We start from the raw sequence: 23,577 nt of genomic DNA, 5'->3' as shown, positions 1-23,577 counted from the left end.
GTTGAACAGCAACCTATTAATCAGGAGACAGACACTAAAACCTAAGATGAAATTTTTCAATGGGGGAAAGTGAGTCAACTTTCAATCTCCAAACCATCTTTACCAGCAAGCTTCCTACAATGGTTCTAGAGCCTTCCTTCATTCCACCTCAGACAGAGTTCTAAACAGCGCTGCCCCTGCTGCCCCGAGCGGGAGGAATGGGGGGGGAGGGACTGAAAGGAGGGGCCTACCGGCCAGCACCCCACCATCCATCCTGAGACACCTCCCACCTCAACTCTGATGTGTGCTCAGACCCAGGAGGTTCTTCTACTCCACCCGGCTTTGCTTTGTAATTTCTAAAAAGCCGATTCAGCACGTCTCTCAGATGGGCCATGTAAAGGCTTTTGGCAGCTCTTGGGGCTTTGTCTCTTCATGAACGACACTCCCTCATATACTAAGACTTAGAGCAGGAAGGTGGAGTAGTAACCGCAGGAAAAAATTCACGTTCGCCCATACAAGAATGGCCTAAATTGGCCCATGGCAATGGCGCGCCAGTTTTACGAGGAAAAGTCAATGCTTTCACGCTAATTCTGGCAATCACGGGAAATCCATTTCTGAGGCTAGATCTGCTCTGCCAGGGTGAATCATCATCTTTGCTTCACATAAAACTGACCTAAGGAAAGGTAAGCATGAGAGCGAGTGAGCATGCCTGCACTTCCACACTGGCTGTTCTTTGCAGGAATCATGAACCAAGTTACCTGAGCAGGTAACAGCCTCTGAAACTTGATGCTCCTTCCCCAACGTGGCCTGGCCTGCTCTAGCAGTTTTAATTCTCCATCCACTGCATCTCGAGACATCAAAATACCCAAACAAATGTGGACAATGAGATCTCATAATCCGAGATCAAGCTTCCAGAAGAACTGAGCAGCCCAGGATCTTCTCCAAAAAGCCTATCCATGCTCCCCTTTCATGGTGTGTGTGTGTGTGCAGGGGAAGGGGGGCCCATAGACTTCATTCATACTCTTTCTTTCTTTCTGAATAATCAGAGTCTCCCCCACCCCACATTTGAGTAACTGCCTTGTGAAGGGAGGAGGAAGTGGGCAGAGCCCAGGTAGAGTACCCTCTGCCGTGGTACAGATGGCTGGGCATCCACATCCAGGGCCCTCGGAGAAGCCCTGTGCCATCCTTGGCAAGAACAAAACTTGTCTCCCCCACCACCTCCAACCCTAACCCTTGGCATTTTGTTGAAAGTGGTCCATCAGAAAAGGAAGTCAAGGGGCGCCCGGGTGGCTCAGTTGGTTAAGCGACTGCCTTCGGCTCAGGTCATGATCCTGGAGTCCCTGGATCGAGTCCCGCATCGGGCTCCCTGCTCGGCAGGGAGTCTGCTCCGTCCTCTGACCCTATCCCCTCTCATGTGTTCTCTCTCTCTCATTCTCTCTCTCTCAAATAAATAGATAAAATCTTAAAAAAAAAAAAAAAAGAAAGAAAGGGAAGTCAAGTTGGCGTTGGCCTTTGGGGGAAGAAAGAAGCAGGAACTTGGCCAGCCCTAGTGGCCCCACCTGCTCGCCCACTCTGAACCCAAATTCCAAGGAGGGAACAGACCCTGTGCCACCGCGCTGCAGCGGAGAGCCTCGCAAGGAACTGGAACCTCCACGGCCTGAACTTAAATCTTCAAATCGTTGGGAACGTCTGTTTTTCTAATAATTAATATATATATATATATATTGAAGCAGAGCTTTAAATACAATAGTACTGTTGAACTAGTCCAAGTAGAAATAATAATAACAGCAACAACAACTATCCTTTAACCCCACCCATCCCCAAAACGCAGGGAGACAAGGCCTGGGGCTTTGCATCCTCCTCAGGTCACAAGGCTCAGCCTCCCCTGGCTCTGACCCAGAGCGGAGGGGCTGGGGTGGCGAGGGGGGCCCGGGGCGCTTGGGGACCCAGGGGAATCCAGGGCTTGGGGGCACCACGGGGCCCAGGATCTCCGGTACCTCGGGGGGCGATCGAGGGATCCGGGTCCCAGGGAAGCTCTGGCTACCGGGGAGGCCCTGCCCGCCCCGCCCGCAGCATTGGGGGCGGCCGGGCAGCGAGGAGCCGCCCCCTCCGTAACCTTCTAAATAGCTTCAGGGAAGAGGCGGAGTGTGGGGTGCGGTTAAAAGGCGTCGCAGGGGCAGGCAGGTGTTGAGGATCCGACGCGCCCGGCGCGCTCTGCTCTCCCGGACTCGCAGCCAGTCGGCGGCGCCGCAACCCACAGCGAGCGCCGAGGCGGCCCCGGCCAGCACCCGCCCAGACCCCGGGGAGCGCACAGCCGCCACCCGCCACCTCGCCGAGCGCGCCCTCCCGCACAGGTGAGGCCGCGCCGCCGGCGCCCGACCCTCAGCGCCCCGGGACCGCCTGGGCTGGGGGACCCCGCGCCGGGAGGGACCCCGGGACGTCTAGGCCTCGGGGACCTGACCGCGGCCGGGGAACCCGGGTCCCCCCAGCTGGACCCGGCGTGCACTGAGTCCACTGCGCCGTCCTTGTCCCGGGCAGAGGCGACAGCGGACCTGGGGCGGAGGGCAAGGAGCGAGAGCGAACTTCTGGAAAAGGGAGTGAGTTCCTTCGGCCAAGTTCTGAAATTCGAATCGGGCTGTTCCGGCCGGATTTGCAGCGGCGCGCCGGGGAAGGGGACGTGGTAACCGAAGCCCAGAGGCAGTGATCGGGTTCGGCGCGCAGGGCGGGGGAGGGGAAGCCAGCCAGCAGGAGACAGTTCGACCTCGGCGTGATTGATTGTCGATAATATTCCTCCCGGGAAATTCTCGCACAGCCGCCGGCTTGCTTTAACTGCAGCCCCTAGAAGTTTTTAATGGGCTGAAGGCTTAGTTCCTGAAGAAAAATCCATTTCGTTTGGTAGTAGGAAGCCTTCACAGGAGGAAACTGACCTTTACCTCCTCGCACTGCCTTTGCAAAGAAAATCACTCAGGTCGAGGTCCGGCAGAGATTAACTAGAACTCCCTGCCGCCTGGGAGCCCAGAGCCCAAACCGCAGCCTAAATCTGAGCTGAGACTTTGGTTGCTTCTCTTTTTCCTTAACAGTCAAGAACGTTTATCTCCAGGTGGGCTTTTCCAGCCGGATGGAAAGCTTTAGGACATTTGTTTACAAATGAGGTAGTGTGCAGCTGAGAAACGGGTTCTTTAGGACGGTTGCTTTAGCCCTTCAAGGTTCCCTCAGTGGAGGGGGGAAATAAGCCTAAATGGTGTGTGCCTTTCAGTTTTCTGACAGCCTGACCCGTCTGACCGTGACCATTTACTTGGTATGACCCTGTCTTGAGATGTTTGGTGACAGCCATGTCCCCATTAGCCCTTTGAGTCTCTTTCAAAACTAGTGCGCTCAGTGAGGCGCAATTACAGACGCCTCTGAGGGGGTGGGGGCGCTCTGTGGAGAGGTCAGCCATCCAAAAAGTAAGGATTGAGAAGAAGTTAAGGGGTAAAGAATTCCTTTTGCCTTTTCAGCAACCTGGTGATTCACCCAGTGCCTTCCCTAAAGAACAGAACCAGCTCCTCAACTCACTGCTGGCGGAACTCCAAACAATTACAGGGTGGTGTGGGCCAGATAGGAGCTTGCCCATGACCCATCTGCCAGGTCAAGAAAGGCAGGAGAGTAGCTCCCTGGATGATTTGAATATTGAGAACAATGCCAGCTTGCTTGGTTAGTCCATCTTGAGCTATTACCCCTGTCTCATCTGGGGAGCAAATTTTAATTTGCTCCTCTTCCTAGAAGGATGTTTTAAAGATCCTTTAAAACATTTTGGTGGCAACTCAACCAAAAGCTTTAAAAAACAACAACAATATAGGGTTTACTTTGAACTGAATTTGTCTCAACTGTTGATGATTGGACTGGTTGATGGTAGAGCGTGAGATCCTTGGTACCATGGAAGAGGCAAAGGCATAAGCCCCACCCCTCGATTTGTAGCCAGATGTATTGAATTAAACCATGGACAGTTTATTTCAGTGAGTGTTCTGCTTTCCAGTTGGTAAGTGCCGACGAGGAACTGGACTGTCTAATTTCATAAAATTGTTTGGTTAAAAGATGACTTTTGGCTCACCTAGGAACCTCCTAGACAGTCTGTGTCTGAAAGAGTCAGGGCTGAACCGGGACTAAACCCTGGTTTCTTCCAGATAATGTGTCTCTTTGTCAAGCTGAGTAGGGCTAACTGTTTCCCAAGCACATTTCAATCTTACCTAGTTTTTCTGTCTGGGACTCTTCTCCACGTCTCTCCTGGCTCCTCTGGCCAAGGTGGCATTGGATGGCTTCAGCCAGACCTTGGTGCCCCACAATAGTGCCCAAGATGAGGCGCAGTGATGAAAGGTGTTTGTTCCAAGCCTGCTTAAGAAGTCCATCAGGAAACAGGACCCAACTTGCTCAAAATGAGGAAAGAATTTAACATAAGAAGGAGGATTCACTATCAGCTTAGAAGGGGTGGAAAACAGATCACTCACCAGAATCCTAGAGAGGTGAAATCCTGTTTACAAAAGAGGTTGATTGAGACAGACGGGGTGTAACTATGAATAAATGAAGACACCTCATATCCTGGGATGAAGAGAAGGCCACTGTCTCATGAAAGATTGATCCACAGGCTTCTCCAAATCCCTTTTCAATGAGTAGTACAATACCCCAGCACGCTTTGGTTCTAAACTTCAATGCAGTGACTCACCCTGTAGGACCAGTGATGGGGGGAATCACTGAGTTAAATTTTCTGTCATTTTTCTTAGTGTGCCTCTTTAAAAGGCTTCTAAATTAAAACCAGAGCCCTAAATAAAAATGTACCAGTACAATTACCAAACAGATATCCCTCAGTACTAACCGAGCAATCAGTCCCAGCATGGCAGTGAGGACCACTAATCCATATACAAAAAGTATGCCAAAATCCATGCAGAGTGGCTTTGCTGCATGGAAAGACTGATTCTAACCTGCACCTTTTTATGTAGAAAAAGGAAATGAAGGCTTTTGTGAAATTTTAACTTGGGAGTGCCTTAAATATAAACTTTACCATTGGTACCAGTCATTTTACTCCTACATCCCAAGTCCATGAATGTGAACTGAAATATTTTTAAGGAAAGTGGCTCAAGGGCATCTGGGTGGCTCAGTGGGTTAAGTATTTGCCTTCGGCTCAGGTCATGATCCAGGGTCCTGGGATCGAGCCCCACATCAGGCTCCCTGCTCAGCGGGGAGCCTCCTTCTCCCTCTGCCTGCCGCTCCCCCTGTTTGTGTGCACTCTCTCTCTCTGTCAGATAAGTAAATAAAATCTTAAAAAAAGAAAGAAAGAAAGAAAAGAAAGAAAGAAAGAAAGAAAGGGGCTCTGCAGGGAGATGTCCCATTGGTCTTTAAGGCAAGGCTGGCCTCAGCCAGTATCAGTCCCACTGGCATCATCCAAAACTTGAGGCTAACAGGCAGATGCAACAGCTGAGTGCGATCCAGTGCTGAGTAACTCAAGCAGAGTCTGCAGAGAGTGCAGAGAGTTGAGTCAGCACTAATGAATGCCTTTAAGTTAGTGACTACTTTTGCTTGTGGTGCTCCTCCCCCACCCCCCAAACCTTTATTATGTGCTAAACACTGGGTGAATTATTCCGGTGAATAAGCTGCTCTTTATTAGAGAACGCATACAAACATGTTCCAGGTGGTTTGGGAACTATACATCTAATCCTACGGCAAACTAGGTTGGTTTTGTTTTCACCTTTTTTGGTGAGGTTGTGTAAGAGTTGGTGTTTGCTCAAGAAGAGATTTAAGAATGTTGACTTACCTGGGACCCAGAGAAATTTCCCAAATTCTGTGCTGACTAGTCACTCCTGTATTGTGTTCACTTTGTCTTTTCCAGACCGCCAAGAGGAAAAGATGGATTGGAGCACACTACAGACTATTCTGGGGGGTGTCAATAAACACTCCACCAGTATTGGGAAAATCTGGCTCACGGTCCTCTTCATTTTTCGCATTATGATCCTTGTGGTAGCTGCAAAGGAAGTGTGGGGAGATGAGCAAGCCGATTTTGTCTGCAACACTCTACAGCCTGGGTGCAAAAATGTGTGCTATGATCACTATTTCCCTATCTCTCACATCCGACTCTGGGCTCTTCAGCTGATCTTTGTGTCCACACCAGCTCTCTTGGTGGCCATGCATGTTGCCTACCAGAGACACGAGAAGAAAAGGAAGTTCATTAAGGGAGAGATAAAGAGTGAATTTAAAGACATCGAAGAGATCAAAAGCCAGAAGATCCGCATCGAAGGGTCACTGTGGTGGACCTACACCAGCAGCATCTTCTTCCGGGTCATCTTTGAAGCGGTCTTCATGTACGTCTTCTATATCATGTATGATGGGTTCTCCATGCAGCGTTTGGTGAAATGCAATGCGTGGCCTTGTCCCAATACAGTGGACTGCTTTGTTTCCAGGCCCACGGAAAAGACTGTCTTTACGGTTTTCATGATTGTAGTGTCTGGAATTTGCATACTGCTAAATGTCACTGAATTGTGTTATTTGCTAATTAGATATTGTTCCGGAAAGTCAAAAAAACCAGTTTAACACATTACCCAGCTAGTGGATAAAAGATAGGGTGAAAAGGATGAGGCACAGGTGCTTTGCTGTCAAGGCATGGTCACCAGCATTTCCCAAGATCAAGATTCTTATCTTAAACGCAACCATTTGAAACTGCTGTAGATCTCAGTGAAACTCCAGATGCCTCCAACAGAGCGTTACTCTCCTAAAGCTTGAAAACAAAGGCATAATTCTATGCCTATACTGATTTTTACTACAATTAGTTCCAGTAAAACCCCGTGCTGGTAGGGGTTATGGGTGTAGGTACTCTCAATTTTTAAATAAAGGACATCAGCGTTTGTTTCTCTTTCTTTGAGGAGAGGAGAGAAATGCCGAGTTCTAAAGAGGACGCTGAGAAGTTTGGGTTGATCCCCTTAGGGCTCCCTTTGCCATAGTCCCTGAACTAAAGGTGGAAATAGAGATTCTTGATTCTTTTATTCGCTTGGGAAGTTTTAGTCTCTAACAATGGGCAGGTTATCTAATGCTTCAAACTCTGTCACGCTTTTTTTTAAGTGAAAACTTTAAAATGGGATATGTTCTTTTGATCTGCAAGATGTTCTGAAACCATTAGATGTTCCTCCTATTTCAAAGGCTCAGATTATTATATGTGTGCAATTAGATACTATCACTGAATTTAAAATACGGCCTTCGGTTTTGAATAATTTGCAGTGCCTGAGAAGCTGTTTGCTGTATTAATTGTGGTATGTAGCACATGAAAGCATTCCAGCCTCTCACACATGAAACCACCTAGAAGAACTTAGTGATGGCTTATAATAGCAAAGGGCCTCATTTCCAAAATTTAGGTGTAATTTTGCATGAGAAATATGGACCGGATGGACCACCAACCACTACCAACTACAGGCTGGCTCAAGACAGCCTCTTTCCTTTACAGTGTTTGCCTTTTCCATTACTGTGGTAAATGGTAGGAACACTGATTGAAAGAGATTGCTTGGGAATATTTTATTGCCACAGTACAATTTAATGGTGCAGAACAAAATGAGGGGAGCGGTAGTTACCATTTTTAAAGAACAGATGGAAAGACTAGACTCTAAATTCTGATGATTAAAAAGTTTCATCTACTTCAAAAGTTTGTTTGCTTCCCTCTTCAGCATCCAGTTTTCTTAAGTGAAAATAGAATTGGTAGACCTTTGTTTTTAAATAGAAACTAGAGTTTAGATAAATATTTAGCAGTTCTGTAGGACAAATTGAACCCTAATATCATCATTGTGCTTGACATGTTTTCCAAAAAATGGTACTCAGCATACTTAATGAGGGTAAACATTTTCCTGTTGCCAAGAATAGCATTGTAAAAACATTTTGTAATAATAAATAATAGCTTTAATTACATGCTTGTAACTAAAATAATTTTGTAATGTCTCAAATGTCATTTAAAATATTAAAATATAATTAATTCATAAAATAGCTATTTAAAATCTATTATAGTTTTTAATAGAAGAGCAAATTTTAATTTCATCTATAGCCTGTTTTGTATGTTAATATTTTCTATTTCATAACCCCAAATGGGTAAGTTACCAGAGTATCTGTCCACTATTCTGGGATTCTTCTGCCCACTTACAGAAAAGTCTCTGTTACTAGAAAGCTTGGCAGGGGAGGGAGAAGGAGAGATTATTTTTGCCCAACCACATGCTCACCTCGAACTGGTTTTTGACAAACACACGTGAAGTATGATGTGTGGACTGGATTTGTAATCTGGAGAATGCCAAGTTGGGTTCATGTAACCACTTTGGCTCCTAGAAGAATTATGGAAGCTGACACTTAAAAATGTGATTCATGGTGAAGTTTGGCCGAGCCATTAGAAAAATTCTATAAGGTGTCTTTTCTAGGAGATTTTCTTTCTGTATATTTGTATGTAATCAAAGCTGGTCTTGTGAAACTGCTTTTTCTTCCTTAGTGCCCACTTCTATGGGAAATAAGACCGACAGGTGAGCCTGTCCCTCTGTGTGTATCTGCCACCGGAAGGCCGGCCTGGCCCTCACGTGGTCTCCCCCGGTCGGCCAACAATGCTTCCGTCCTTTCAGTAGAATGAACCTTCAGCCCAAGGACCTCAAAGCATTTTACACATATTAATACTTATGAATATTTTTACTGAGAACCATACACCACACACTTTTTTTTTTTTTAAAGATTTCATTTGTTAATTTGACAGAGAGAGACACAGTGAGAGAGGGAACACAAGCAGGGGGAGTGGGAGAGGGAGAAGCAGACTCCCTGCAGAGCGGGGAGCCCAATGTGGGACTCGATCCCAGGACCCTGGGATCATGACCTGAGCCGAAGGCACTCGCTTAACCGACTGAGCCACCCAAGCACCTCATACACCATACACTTTTAAAATGGATTTAAGAGGACAAAAAAAACAGGGGTGCTTAGGTGGCTCAGTCAGTTGGGCACCCGACTCTTGATTTCAGCTCAGGTAATGGTCTCAGGGTCGTGGGATGGAGCCCCGCGTCAGGCTCTGTGCTCAGGGCGGGTCTGCTTGAGATTCTCTCTCTCCCTTTCCCTCTGCCCCTCCCCTCTGCCCCTCCCCTCCACTCTCCTTCTTTCTCTCTCTCAAAAATAAATAACTCTTAAAAAAAAAAAAAGCAGACAAAAAACAGCTAACTTTCATCCAAGTAATAGAAAAGGGATAAGAAATAGTCCCTGGCCATTTTCCACTGTGCTCTGCATGCAGCCTGTTAAAACAACACATGATTTTTTAAGTAGATGTGTTCAGTCTTAAAAGCTATGAAGATTATTACTCTCAAGATTTTAAAAGACTGGGTCAAAGTAATTACAGATTATTGCTGATCACTTTTAAGAACTTATAGAGCCGTCTGGCCACATGCCTGAAAATTAGAGCTTGAACTCTGAACATGAATTTAAACCTCAATATATACCTCAAGTTTATCCTTTGTGCTAGGTAAGAAAAAGCTTTGCTGGTTGGTTGGTTGGTTGGTTGGTTGGTTGGTTTTTAACGATTCTGCCAAAGGACCTTGTGTCCGGTTGACTGCATCAAGGCCACAGCCTCTCTGGCCTCACACAGGCTAGCCTCCAGGAGGGCCTCAGCATTGACAGAGCATCACTGTTTGTGACCTTGCGAGCTTATGAAGCAGTGGGTGCAGCCCAGCTGCTAATTCTACCTGGTACTAGGTTTATTAGTAAACGGGCACTCATGATCTCAACTCTTCCGTAAATATACAACCGTCAAAAGGTGGATTGCAACTGGTATGAGTGAATCAGGGCCAACTCAGGAGGACAAAGGTAGTGTTCTCCCGGGTGGTCTGGCCTGAGCTGCCCATCACTGCTATCACTGACCTCAGTGGTCGACTAGAGAGCAATAGGCAACATGCTGAGACGGGTTTAGGGTGGGTAGGCAGAAGCGCACTTATTTCTCTGGACCTCAGTGTTTTCATCCTAAAATGGGCTGACTGAATACTTCCCAAGTTTACTGGCAACCAAATACGGTAATTCACGTAAAAGCTTTCTACGTCGTAAAATGCTAAGTAAAATACTGCCATCCCTTTTCCATTAGATAGATCCCAAGCTGGAAAGATGATCGGTGGTATTTTAGATAGAAATGACTCCAGCAAAGCTTGATAAACTGGAAGCTGGAAAAAACGCACATTTACACAAAGCCTGAAGTAAGCACAATACAGAGGGAAGAGAGACTAGCCACATAGGATGGGAGAGGAGGGGCTGGGTGCGAATGTCCCAGCACAAGAAGAGTGATAACAGCTATGTTGCTCTAGTGAAAGAAAAGTCCACAGGGCCTTAAAGTTTCCATTCATCTAGTTAGAGTCTCTGTGACCAAGTGTTTTATGCATATGATCTCATTTAATCCTCACAGCTGCCCTGGCAAGAATAGGCCTTCAGATAGTACTCTTCCTATTGAACGGACGGGGAAGGCGCCCCTCAGGGAGATAACATATCATACTCAAAGGCCAATAGCAGACAGTCTTATCACACAAAGGAGTGTGGTGGGTTGGACTTCTAGAATTCCCCCAGTGCCCTTAATTCCGGAAGCTAGTAGCCAACACCATAGGGACTCCCCATCTTCCCAGTGTTGATAGGGTTAAGGAGCAGTCCTGACTTCTTGAGACACTCCATTCCATTCCTGTGCGTCTTGACTTATTTATTTACTCAGCCAATATTTACCGAGTAGCAACTGAGTGCCAGGAACTACTGGGCACAGAGACTGCCAGCAAAACAAAATCTCTGACTTCATGTTGAAGGAGGCAGACTACAAACAAATCCCTGTCGATTATATATGCTGCAGATAAGTGCAACGGCGAAAAACAAAAGTGCATAACGGAAATAGGAAGGGCCAGGGGCAATGAGAATTGCTGTTTAGTATAGGGTGGTCAGGGAAGGCTTCTCTGCTAAGATCCTACAGTAAATGGAGAAGCAAGCCAAACGGATATCTCAGGGAAGAGTCGTCCAGGGAGAGAGAAAGTCCCGGACACCAGAGTCAGGGAGAGAATGGGAAGAGATGAGGCCAAAGAAGGGGCGGGTAGTACAGACCGCGTGGGGCTGGAGGCCATCAGAAGAATTCCCTATTGTTGTGCTGAAATCTGCTTGTTTATAACATCTGTTCTGCCCTCTGGTGGACCCAAAGTAAGTCTATTTTCCACTTAATAACCTTAAATAACTGAGAACAGATCCAACTTCAACCCCAACTTTATTTTCCAGCTCCACAGCTCCACATTTCCCAGTTGTCACTCATTCATTCATTCAATATTAAGTAACTACTGTGTACCAACCTACTAGGTACCAGTAAATAAAAAAGAATAAAACAGGGGCGCCTGGGTGGCTCAGTCAGTTAAGCGTCTGCTTCGGCTCAGATCATGATCCCAGTGTCCTGGGATCGAGCCCCGCATCGGGCTCCCTGTTCAGTGGGAGTCTGCTTCTCTCTCTCCCTCTGCCTCTCCCCTCCGCTCATGCTCTGTCTCTCACTTTCTCTCTCTTAAATAAATAAAACACAATTTCTAACCTCAGGCAGTCAGGCGCTAGCACTCCAGAGCCAGGAGTTTGCAGACTCCCCCTCAGGGCCGGGGGCATACTCTTCAGTACGTCAGGGTCCTCCAGAAGGGAGATGCAGCACTCCAGCATGGCGCAGCGCTGGGGTGACTCTTCTAGACACACTGACTCAAATGAGCTTTTTGAACATTCATCACTTTTCTTCACCTTCAGTTACAAAACCACCAAGGTGATTGATGTAATTACAGAACTAATATATAAATATATTTGCATTGAAAATTAAATACAGAAGTATACAAAGTCAAACGTGAACGTCTCATTTCACAACCCTGCTTAGAAGTATTAACCTCTCCATGTATATCCTTCCAGTCTTTTCTCTATGCCATTGCAGATACTTATATACATATACACACCAACATACATAACCACTTTGCATTTCCTACATATTTTTTTTCTGTGATAGATTCTCATCTAGTACTATACCTTGGAAATCTTTCCGGGTCAGTATGTGTAGAACTAACTTGTTCTTTTTAACAGAAATGCAATATTCCATAGAACGACTGGGCCATAAATTGTTGATCCATCACCTTGTTCATGAACAATCGCGCTGGTTCCAAGTTTTCAGACTACTCCCCTTCCCCTTTGCTTCCCACTGTCCCACCCTCACCTCCTACCAAACTTTGTAGTATATGTGACGTTCCAACCTACATGCAAGCCTCTACATTTTCCCTGTCAAAATTTCATCTTGCTGATTTTGGCTCATCCCTCTAGTCCATCCAGATCTTTCTGAGCCCTGTATTCAGTTTATTGGCAATTCCTTCCAACTTTATGTCATCTGTCAGTTTAATTAGCCTGCTTTCTCTATAGTTATTTAAGCCAATAAAAATGTTGAATATGGAACAACCACCCAAGATTTCCTTCCAGCTCAATGTCAGTTCATCTTATCGGCATGACTTGAGTTTGGAGTTTTAAGGATAAATGTACTTAGCTGCATCTAATTCACAAATTTTCATCTTAATAGTAAGGATATTATGACAAACTTTGTGAAGGATCTTACAAAAATACTTAAGAATATTTACCATTTCATTATCCATTTTAAAAACGCATCTATTAGCTTCTCCTATGTGCAGAGCATTGTTCTAAGCCCCTGGCAAATGCAAAGATGATTTTAAAGGGTCACAGTGTAGAAGGCAGATGTGTATGAGGTGTTTACTTTACAAAACAGTACAGTATGGAACCAGCTGGATGTGACAGGCACACCAAAGCACCACAGAAAGAGTTCAGGGTGTGAAAAAGTTTCTTTTGGGGACCCACAGAAACAAAAAGTTAAATCATGAAAGATGGAAGACTTTTGCCAGGAAAAGACCTGAGACTAGTGGTTAGTTTGGCTGTTTCCATTTCTTTGAGAAGCTAAATAACTTATCAAAGACTTTTTCTACCACTCGAAGTTTCTCAGAAGCTCTTAGTCCAGACTAGAACCCCCCGAGATGTGGAAAGCTTCTCTCTGCTGCCATCTGCTGTCAACCAGGGTAACTACAGGGCGTGGCTTCCCTCAGTGATGGCGGGGTGGGGGCGGCCGGGGGCGCCCGCCCAACTTCAGTTTTCTTAAAAATCCCCTACACCTAAACAGCCACATTTACCCCTTCATAAAAACCTCATTGCTTCCATTGCTCTGAGTTTTTATTTCCAATTTGTAGATATCCAGCCATTGTTGTTTTGTTAGGGCAACCATAAAAAATTCACACATAAACATATACTATTTCCTCTCCCAAATAGTGTAATAAGCAATTTTAGCAGACTTCTATAATCTCATGGTTATAGTCAGTGGCTTTTCACAAGTTTCTTATTTAGGTTTTCCCTCAGGTTTCTCTAAGTATTCTGTCACGTGGATTTTGAAATCTTACCATCTAGGACCATAAATGCCATGGTGAAATTATTTCTTACTCAACACTCATCTATGTGAATAGGTGAATCTCTTATCTAAAAAAAAATTTTTTAATTCATCATCTAATATTAATGCAGCAAATCTTCAAAGATTCAGGGTTATTTGGTTTTACTTCCTTATGTTGTAAGGAAGTATCCACTCTAATTTTTCAGGTTCCTTATTCATCACGATATCTACTTTTCAAAACCTGAAAAAAATGGGTTTAGGGCAATTTTGAGTCACAGTAACTCAAGAAAGCATGACTTTCTCCCACTTCCCCTGCCTTTTCCAAAAGAAAGAGATCTCAATCTGAATAGATATTTGAACACCTATGTTCATAGGAGTATTATTCACAATAGTCAATAGGTGGGAGCAACCCAAGTGTCCATTAGCAGATGGAAGAATAAAAAGAAGATGCCACATACGTACAATGAGATATTATTTGACCTAAAAAGGAAGGAAATTCTGACACATGCTACAACGTGGATGAAACTTGAGGACGTTAAATTCAGTGAAGTAAGCCACAAAAAAGCAAATTCTGTATGATTCCACTTTTAGGAGACACCTAGAACAGTCATATCCATAGAGACAAACAGTAGTATGGTGGTTTCCAGGCGCTGGGGGCAGAGGGGAATGGGAAGTAATTATTTAATAGGTTCAGTTTGGGATGATGAAAAGTTCTGGAGATGGATAGTGGTGATGGTTGCATGATAATGTGAATGTGCTTAAAAATGTACACTTAAAAATGTTAATATGGTAAATTTTATGCTACATATATCTTGCCATAACTTTTTAAAGTGAAAAAAGAAAGATCTCTTTTCTCAACACAAGAGACAATGGATGGTATCCATTGAAAGACACCGATTGTGATCACAGTGTATTTAGAAATATTTTGAACTCAGACACACATCAACCACTGTTATTGTCTTTATTCTATTTTATTAGTGCTATAATGCACCAGAATAAATTCCTAAGCCCATATATATTAACCATAAACATTAATAGGACAAGTCTGAACACACAGCTGAGTCTTTCCCTGCCCTATGAAAAAACAGTCTTGTTCAAGTTTGATCAAGCCCTTTAGGAAAGAAGTACCAGAAAATTACTTTGCCTCAAATTCAAGTGGCATGCTAGAAGTGACCTTTCCCAGTCTCAAAAATATGTATAGTACTCTCTGTAGCCCATACCAGGTGAAATATTATGAATAAAAATTATTGTCAGGAATAGTGATAAAAATGGTGGGGGGTGAGGGGAACATCCCATGGCCAGCTCTTAAAGGCTCACATTTCTCTAAGTTCCTCTGTTGTTAATTCCCCTGGCAACTTATTTCCTGAAGCTGGTATGAATTAGAACTCATTATAGTAATCTGGTCTAGTTTTCATTTCTATCCCAAACAGAAGCAGAAGTTTTAATAATAATCATATCCTTTATATCCACGAGCATATGGGGGATTGGAAGAATTTGCTCCCAATAGCCAGCAAACTCCCAGCTGTATAAATGGTACAACAAATTTAAAGTCATAAATAGAAGTTTTTTTCATAGGATTTTCATTCTTAAGAGTCTTTTACCATCTTTGAGGGGCGCCTGGGTGGCAGAGTCGGTTAAGTGTCCAAGCCTTGATTTCAGCTCAGGTCATGATTTCAGGGTCGTGAGATCAAGCCTGGAGTCAGGCTCTGCACTGGGCATGGAGCCTGCTTAAGATTCTCTCTCTACCCCTCCCTCTGCCCCTCCCCCAACTCCCTCTCTCAAAAAAAAAAAAAAGAGTCTTTTACTACCTTTGGGTTTCCAAAAACATACTCCAATGGTCTAGGAAGTAGCAAAGTCAACGTCTTTATGAAAAACAGGGAATGAACACCTGTTGTTGTTGTCTGTTTTTTTTAATGATTTCCTTTTGGCTCCTTCGGCTTTGTAATGAATGTTTTGTTTATTGGTCTGGGAGATTATCAAGGGTTAGCTAAGCTCCTGCAGGGTACTACTGCCTCAGTGTCTATTTTGCTTGGCCAAGTGGCCTGTGGGGGCCTTCAGCTGACCCTAGCCCCTTATGCAAGCGCAAGCCCCCAACGGCAGCCGCAGAGTCACAAATGTAAGTTCCTGACGTGACCTTCCCAGCCTTGTGATCAACAGTCTCCCCACCTCCCAGGGCCTCCCCATTTTGTGTGCCCTACATAAGACCCCCATGGAGCTTACCAAAACCCGGCTCTTTTTGGTTTGAACTGACCAATCCAACCTTAGCCCAGGATCCCCAAAACACTCTATCCATGGACTCTAATAAAGGCATGTGCCCCAGGTCCTGCCTCTCTCTCTCTGCCTGTACCCGGCCTTGACTTCCTTGTGTGGCCCCTCGAGGTGTGCTGTGTACATGCCTCAGGACCTGTGGGTAATAAGCTTCTCTCTCAATTTTTCTTGTGGTCTGTGGTTGAAATGCAGCTCACCATCTGTCAGGGCGTGCTCCATTTAACAAGTGTTAATTTAACAAAGTCAGAGCAGAGTTAAGATGTGGTTCTGTCAAAAAGGAGGAGCACAGACTAGAATTGGCAGATGTCCAGCACATTTGATTTTATGAGTCACTCTGCGTGTGCAGAGAATAGTACAGGAAAGCCCAGAAGGCTCATGAGAAAACTCAGTTGACTCCAAGGATGAACTAACTGAAAGAACACCAAATACTTCTAGATTCATCAACTCAGTCACAGCAAGGCTCTGCAGGAGTTTTAAAGACCTGTAAAACTCAGTCCTGGGCTCTGAGACCTTGCAGAGGAAGATGAGAGCAAAGGAAGAAGGAATGGTCACATTCCCTGCGAGGTGGGATGAGATGGGAATGGGGGAAGCACATTTCACATAGAGGAAAGATGTGAGCAAAGGTGCAAAGGGGAAAGGAGAAGCTTGGGTGTGTAGTAGAGGGTCCTGGAGGAGGGCGGGAAGGGGCCTGGGGCTGGGCTGTGGAGCCCGTAAGCAGAAAGGTAAAGAGAATGGAGTTTGTGCTCCAGGCAGTGGGAAGCCACTGAGTATTGCAGAGCTAGAGAAGCAGGCAATCCAAGCAGGGCTCCAGAAAGATAACTGACTCCAAGATGGTTGTAGAAGAAAGATTGAAGGGAGACAGGCACATTATTTGGAAAGCTACTAGAATAGTCACATATAGTAATATGTGGCCAAATTAATTTAGTGAAAGAGAGACAGAAATATATATTAAATAGCGGCCCCTGGCTGGCTCAGTCAGTTAAGTGTCTGCCTTCGGCTCAGGTCATGGTCCCGGGGTCCTGGGATCGAGCCCCGCACCGGGCTCCATGCTCAGTGGGGAGTCTGGTTCTCCCTCTCCCTCTATCCCTCCCCTCGCTCGTGCTCTCTCTCTCTCAAATAAATAAAATCTTAAAAATAAAAAAGAAACATATATTAAATAATCTATTAGTAATAATCATGACTTGCCAACAGATTAATTTGGAGAGTGAGAGAGAGAATAAGACCCAAACATGACTAACTTTCATGCCTGAGCAATAGAAGTCAGAAATAAGCAAGTGGGCAGAGACTCTGGTACACTCTAGGCAGGAATGTAAAATTTCTTGAACTGACTTCATGTGGTACAAACGATTCACTGTAGAACGAATAGTACAAGAACAGCTACCTTAGTTTCTTTCATGACCATTAGGATTCTTAAGTTAAAAGATCTCAAAGCATGTGCCGTTCTAAAAACAAAACACAAAAACCATGAAAAACCCTCATGCCTATTTGCAGAGAATGAGAGCTCCACCTCCAAAATTTGGGATGGCAGCCCCAGGGGCTCACCAGCAGTGTTGGTTTGGGCTCTGAGCCCCTTTTAAAATTGATAGTATGATCTAATTAGAGGGTGTATTTAAAGTCTGGGTTGGATAAAAGGATACATAGCTATTCTGCCACACTGTCATTGACTACACCACCACCCAGATTGGAAAGATACCCCCCTTCAGGAAGACTGTCAAAGTCATTTGCAAGCAGCTTTTTAAAGGTTTATCATCAACATCAGTAATACTAGCTAATACATGTAAGCTGCTTTATAAGTTTTACCTAACACCTTTACTTCTATAAATTTATTTGAGTCTTACACACCCTTTGCGTTTGGTGGTATTATTCTGGATTCACAGGTAAAGAAATTAAGTTCAGAGAGATTAACAGACTCCTCCCATGGTTATACAACTTCTAATAATTACCAACATTTGCATTGACTTTTTAAGTATTCAGATTAATTTTAAAAAATATCAATACAAGAAAGCTCTTGGCAGGGTAGCCAGCACACAGTAGGTCTCCACAGAGCTAGTTGCTCCTTTTCCTTGCCCGCATTTTTCCTCTACACTGCTATTAACACAGGAGGGACCCCCACATTACAGATGAGCAAACTATGCTTCAAAGTAAGACAGCCAGCAAGGGGCCACATTGGGGTGGGAAAGACCTTAGCCTTTTGTAACCTTCAAAAGTATAATTCAGTTTGAATATATGCCCAAGAAAGCTTTTATGTAACTGTAGTTTAAGCTTCCCTAATATTTCAACAACTGACACTCAACATAAGTACATTCCCTGTTTTTAAAGTGGGGTAGCACCAGTGACTAACTAAAGCTTGTTTGGAAGGGAAACAAGGTTTTCAAAAAACCCCGCCATTACAGGGTCAAGAGTACATGTGTTTGAATTCTGAAATATTTATGTCAAGACAAGTAGAAGGAAACTGATCTTATACCGATCCATACGCTCTCACTTCCTCTTGTCTGGAGGAGGCAGCCACGCTGGCAGAAGGAGGACGGCAGGAAGGGCCCTGTGCTCTGGAGCCCCAATAAAGTGCAGACCGAGTTGTGCTCATTAAATGGTTCCTTGCACCTGGGACGCACCCTAATTCCAGATCTCAGGCTGGAATGATTCAACATGTGGAAGGGAGGCCTTAATTAATGAAAATGCTAGGGTGTTATAGGAAGTGGTGGTGATTCAGCAAGCATTTTTACTTCTGAGTCAATCCCAGTCATAGGCAAGACTGGGTTAGGAAGGGTATTTTAAAAGGGTGGAAGGCTTCATCTTCAACAACCAACGAAGAAGCAGCAAAGTCCTCAGTGAGGAAGGAATAATAACAGGTTGGTGCCTTTAACTACGTGTAGAAGTGACTGGGGAAGCTGCAGTGATGGTGTCCAGGCCCACAAGCCCTATGCCCTGTGCGGACGAGAGGCATGCATTCACGAATCCTTGCCAATGCGTGCTGAGGTAGACCAGCTACCAGGCACTGAGCCTAGGGGGCGAACGAGACAACCAAGGTCCAGGCCACATAGAACTTGGTCAGCAATAGACCCAACAAGGAGGCCAGGGCGAATTCTCTGGGATATCAGCAAATCATGTCAACCATGCTACTGCTGTGGCCTCAGGATGCAGCAGGGCACCTTAGGAGCTTCAGCCCAAGCCCAAGCAATTGGAGAATATGAGATCCAGGAGTTCGCAACCCTCAATTCTGGGAAGAGGTGTTCCTGTCTCCCTCCCATTCCACTCACTCAAACGACACCTACCAAGCATGAACATGTGTTGATTCTCCTCTTAAACGCTGGAGTGCAAAGGTGAATAAAGCAGCCTGTACTGCTGGCAAGCCTTCCACTGAAACTGAAAAAAATAAGCCAGAAGGACAACTATCACACAGTGTAAGACATGCTCCAAGTGGGACTCCATCCCAGCACTCCTGTCACCATGAGGGAGCTCCTGACTGAACAGCATCGCACGTGTTCTCTCCCTTTCTCTCTCTCCCTCTCTCTCCTCTCCTGCCCCTCATCCATGCCTCTCCATAAGAGGACAGACTTAACTCACCGGGGAGTCGGGAAGATGGAATGGGCCTGATGGAGCTCAGTGCCCTCTGGCCACTCCAGTTTGGTCTGTCTGCAGGCCGAGGAGTGTGTTCTGCGCCTGCTCTGTGCCGGGGGTAAGCTGACCCGGAGGGCTATGCCCCTGCAGAAGAGTCCAGCAGTCAATGAGCAGGTAGCTAATTCTATCCATTTTGGAAAGAAGAAAGAAGTATCAAAAGCCATCTTATCCTGCCTTAAAAAGCTGGCATTTTGGGCGCCAGGGTGGCTCAGTCGTTCAGCGTCTGCCTTCGGCTCAGGTCATGATCCCAGGATCCTGGGATCGAGTCCCACATCAGGCTCCCTGCTCGGCGGGAAGCCTGTTTCTCCCTCCCCCACTCCCCCTGCTTATGTTCCCTCTCTCGCTGTGTCTCTCTCTGTCAAATAAATAAATAAAATCTTTAAAAAAAAAAAAAAAGCTGGCATTTTTATTTCCATCTGCCTATCCTGTGTCTTATTTCTCACTTGGTTCTGAACTTGGGAGGGGTGCTCACGGGGTTCCCCTCACCAAACCCTAACATAGACATAGGATTAAGCAAAACTTCAGGAAAGCACAAGGCTACCCTTCCCTTCCATTCAGTGCCAAGTGTCTGTTGAATCTATATCCACAGAAAAAGGAAGGAGTGGTACTCTCTCCCTGGGATGCCTCGGGATGCTTGACAGTGGCGTGCTTTGAATGGAGCCTGGAAGGATGCTGGGTGAGGAAGAACTGTGTGCCCAGTAACTGCCAACCACAGGATTTCCCTCAGAGACCTGCTCACTTCCTATACCCTTGCCCAGAATCAGGGTCAGCGTTCCCTAGCTGGAGTCCACAGCCACTCTCTTCTGATGCCCCTTATGGCCACTGAAAAACCCTCTTGATTTTTCCCATTGCCTTTATTTACCCAACTTCACGTTCAAGTGAAGACTCAGAGTCTTCCTGTCCATCTGACCCCTACCAGACTCAGAGTCTTCCTGTCCATCTGACCCCTACCACCACTTTAGGAGATCCTGGTGTAATCGGATGATATGCCAACACCCTGATGTCACACGGAGTAGATATCTACTCTAATGATCTCCATCCACCCTTTTGGGTCATGGTCACATGACATGGAGCATCCTTCCTTACCTCTGAGTGGTTCCTCTCTGCCGAGAACTTGCTTTGTTTGGGGGGAATTCTTGGCCAAAGAGATACAAAGAGACACACTTCTCTCTTTCAACCCTCAAAGTAAAAAATAGGTTAGTCATTGAGAAAAAAAGCTGATATTTCTAAAAGACAAAAAGAAACAGAAAGCTTTTAAGTGAGCTCTTTGTTTTCTAACTCAGAAGTCATAAACACTCACATGAGGAGCACCTGGGTGGCTCAGTCAACCGGTTAAGCGTCGGACTCTTGGTTTCAGTTCAGTTCATGATCTCAGGGTTGTGAGATGAGCCCCACATCAGGCCCCACACTCAGCACAGAGTCTGCTTGAGATTCTCTCCCTCTTCCTCTGCCCTTCTCCCCATCCCCCCTTCAATAAATGAATAAATAAAATCCTTTAAAAAAAAAAAAAGGAACAGTCACATGAGGCACCTAGAATAGCAAATTTACAGAGACAGAAAATGTAATGGTGGTTGTCATGGGTTGGGAAGGGGGAATGAGAAGATGACCCTCCTGGCTTTTCAGCTCTCTGATGGCAAGGTGTCACCCTCTGTCAACAATGTTAAAGGGCCAAGTGGACTGTAGGGCCCCCACTATTTCTTCCTCAACTCACCCAGGAGGCTAAGTGCTACGGAAACCATTCAGTCAGTTGTGTGTCCCCTCCTCCAGCTAATCACTGACAGTGCTGACATTTAGTTACCATGCCCCATGTCTGTGGGGCTTGGAGAGGTGAGCATTCTTCACCCTCTGACCAAGATATTCCAGGTGTGAGGTCTGCAACCCTTCTCAGCACAGGAGGTAAAGCATTAGCCGAAAGAACACTCCAAACCCTTCTGTTCCCTTGTTATAACTTACACAGAGTATCCTCTGGGAATCGAACGGTCTAATCCATACCATTTCAGCCTCTCCTAATAGCACTCCATCACGTTCAACTTTGTCACATGGCAGATGCCCAAGAAAGTCCAAGAGTTGGTACTCTCAGCTTCCACCGTTGCCATTCACTTAGATCTTCTCTTCAAGATCCTCCCAGTCCTCCCTGCCTACCACCCTTCCTAGCTTCACACCTCACCACCCAGACCCCATCGCCAAGACCACAACCTCTCGACTCACTGACCTTCAGACACACCCAGCATGGTGATCCCCAGCAATGAAGTGACTCACCATGCATTCTCTCTGCACACCTGTTCCAGCTGGGGAAAATTGCACAACTTCACTTGTCACCTTCAGACCAACCTGGGCCTGCCAGTCTCTGGGTAACCTGGTTTTGTATAGCAGTCCTTTTACTCATTCCCGGCAGGTCTCTCTCTCGTAAATGACCAGTCTCTTGGTCCTGGCTCTTTCTGGGAAGATGAATTAATCCCATCTCTTCACTTCGGGGTCCACATGCATGGGTGGGGGGTGGGGGAGGATCCTCCCAGGATTTCCGGATTTCCTGTTGCCTGAGAGATAAAGTCCTGCCTCGCTGCTTTGTCATCCAAGGGCCTTTTGCATCTGATGCCAGTCTATGCTTCCAAACTCATCTTTTCTTGCTTCCTTAGTGAAGTCCGTCACACCAGCCCAAATGATCTCTTCCTGGACCTGTGGACATGCCCCGTTATCTTTTTTATCAATTGTGCTAAAATACACACAACATGTCATGTACTATTTTTAAGTGTACAGTTCAGTGACATTGAGTACATTCATATTGCTGTGCAGCAATCACCACCATCCATCTCCAGAACTCTTTTCATCTTACAAAACTGAAACAGCCCCATTAAACAGCTCTCCATCTGCTCCCCCCCCGGCCCCCAGCAACCACTATTCTATTTTCTGTCTCTATGAATTTAATTATTCTAGATACCTCATATAAGTGGGATCATATAGTATTTGTCTTTTTGTGGTTGGCTTATTTCTTAATATAACTTAATATAACGCTCTCAAAGTTCGTCCGTGTTGTAGCATATTGCAGAATTTCCTTCCTTTTTAAGGTTAATTCATTGTAGTTCATTGTATGTACATATACCATAGTGCCTAACCATTCATCTGTCAACAGACAATTGGGTTGCTTCCATGTGTCAGCTATTGTGACTAATGCTGACATGAACATGGGGTGCAAATATCTCTTTGAGACCCTGCTTTCAATTCTTTTGGGTATGTACCCAGAAGTGGAATTGCTGGATCATATGGCAATTCCATTTTTAATTTTTTTCCACAATGGCTATACCCTTTCACATTCCCACCAATAGTGCACTAGGGTTCCAATTTCTCCACATCCTTGCCAGCACTTGTTATTTCCTGTTTTTGTTGTTGTTGTTGTTGTTGTTAGTCATCCTAAGGGGAGGGAGGTAGTATCTCATTTCTGCTTTTGAATTTCCCTGACAGGTGATGTTGAATATCTTTCCATATGTTTATTGGCCATTTGTATGTCTTCATGGAGAAATGTCTGTTCAAGTCCTTCGAATTTGTTTCACTTTTTGTTGTTGAGTTTTAAGAGTTCTCTATATATTCTGGATTTAATCCCTTATCAGATACATGACTTGCAAATCTTTTCTCCCATTCTGTAGGTTTCCTTTTCACTCTGTTGGTCATGTTCTTTGATGCACAATAGTTTTTAATTATCATGAACTCCAATTTGTCTGTTTTTTTCCTGTGTTTCCTGTGCCTTTGTTGTCATAGCCAAGAAACACTGCCAAATCCAATGTCATGAAGCTTTAGCCCTATGTTTTCTTCTAAAAGTAACAGTTTTGTGTTATATCTTTGATGCCTTTTGAGTTAATTCTTGTATACGGTGTTAGGCAAGGATATAACTTTATTCTTTTCATGTAGGTATCCAGTTTTCCAAGCACCATTTGTTAAAGAAACTGTCCTTTCCTTACTGAATTGTCTTGACACGCATCAAAAATGATTTGGCCATATTTGCAAGAATTTATTTCTGGGCTCTCTAATCTATTCCATTGGTCTATACATACCTGTCTTTATGCCAATATCACATTGTTTGATTACTGTAGCTTTTCAGTAAGTGTTGAAATCAGGAAGCATGAGTCCTCCAACTTTGTCCTTCCCTTTTAAATTTGGTTGTTTTTTTTTTTTTGGAGCTCCTTGAGATTCCATATGAATTTTAGGATGGATTTTTTTTTTTTTACTTAATGTCTTTTGCTCTTTGCCTTTGCTACTTTTGTGTCCCTTGTCTTAGCCTTCCT

General features: G+C 45.0%; 1 protein-coding gene and 1 long non-coding RNA gene across 2 annotated transcripts; one reads left to right on the top strand and one right to left on the bottom strand.

Moving 5' to 3' along the window:
- Positions 1–1,549: 1,549 nt before the first annotated feature.
- LOC145720595 (uncharacterized) lies at positions 1,550–5,842 on the bottom strand. The gene is made up of 3 exons (XR_014143677.1): positions 5,765–5,842; positions 4,464–4,679; positions 1,550–1,676 (listed from the first exon to the last, which is right to left on the bottom strand). It is a non-coding gene; the product is annotated as an uncharacterized LOC145720595 (long non-coding RNA).
- A 14-nt stretch (positions 5,843–5,856) lies between these two features.
- GJB2 (gap junction protein beta 2) lies at positions 5,857–7,971 on the top strand. Its single transcript, XM_031038320.2, has one exon. The coding sequence runs from the start codon at positions 5,857–5,859 to the stop codon at positions 6,535–6,537; it is 681 nt and encodes a 226-aa protein (XP_030894180.1). The 3' UTR covers positions 6,538–7,971.
- The last annotated feature ends 15,606 nt before the right edge of the window (positions 7,972–23,577 follow it).

Source organism: Leptonychotes weddellii, chromosome 3 (genome assembly GCF_054177405.1).
Source record: "Leptonychotes weddellii isolate Sample4059 chromosome 3, ASM5417740v2, whole genome shotgun sequence".
Lineage (NCBI taxonomy): Eukaryota > Metazoa > Chordata > Mammalia > Carnivora > Phocidae > Leptonychotes > Leptonychotes weddellii.
The sequence above is the reverse complement of the archived record's forward strand: the minus strand, read 5'-3'. Positions and strand labels throughout refer to the sequence as shown.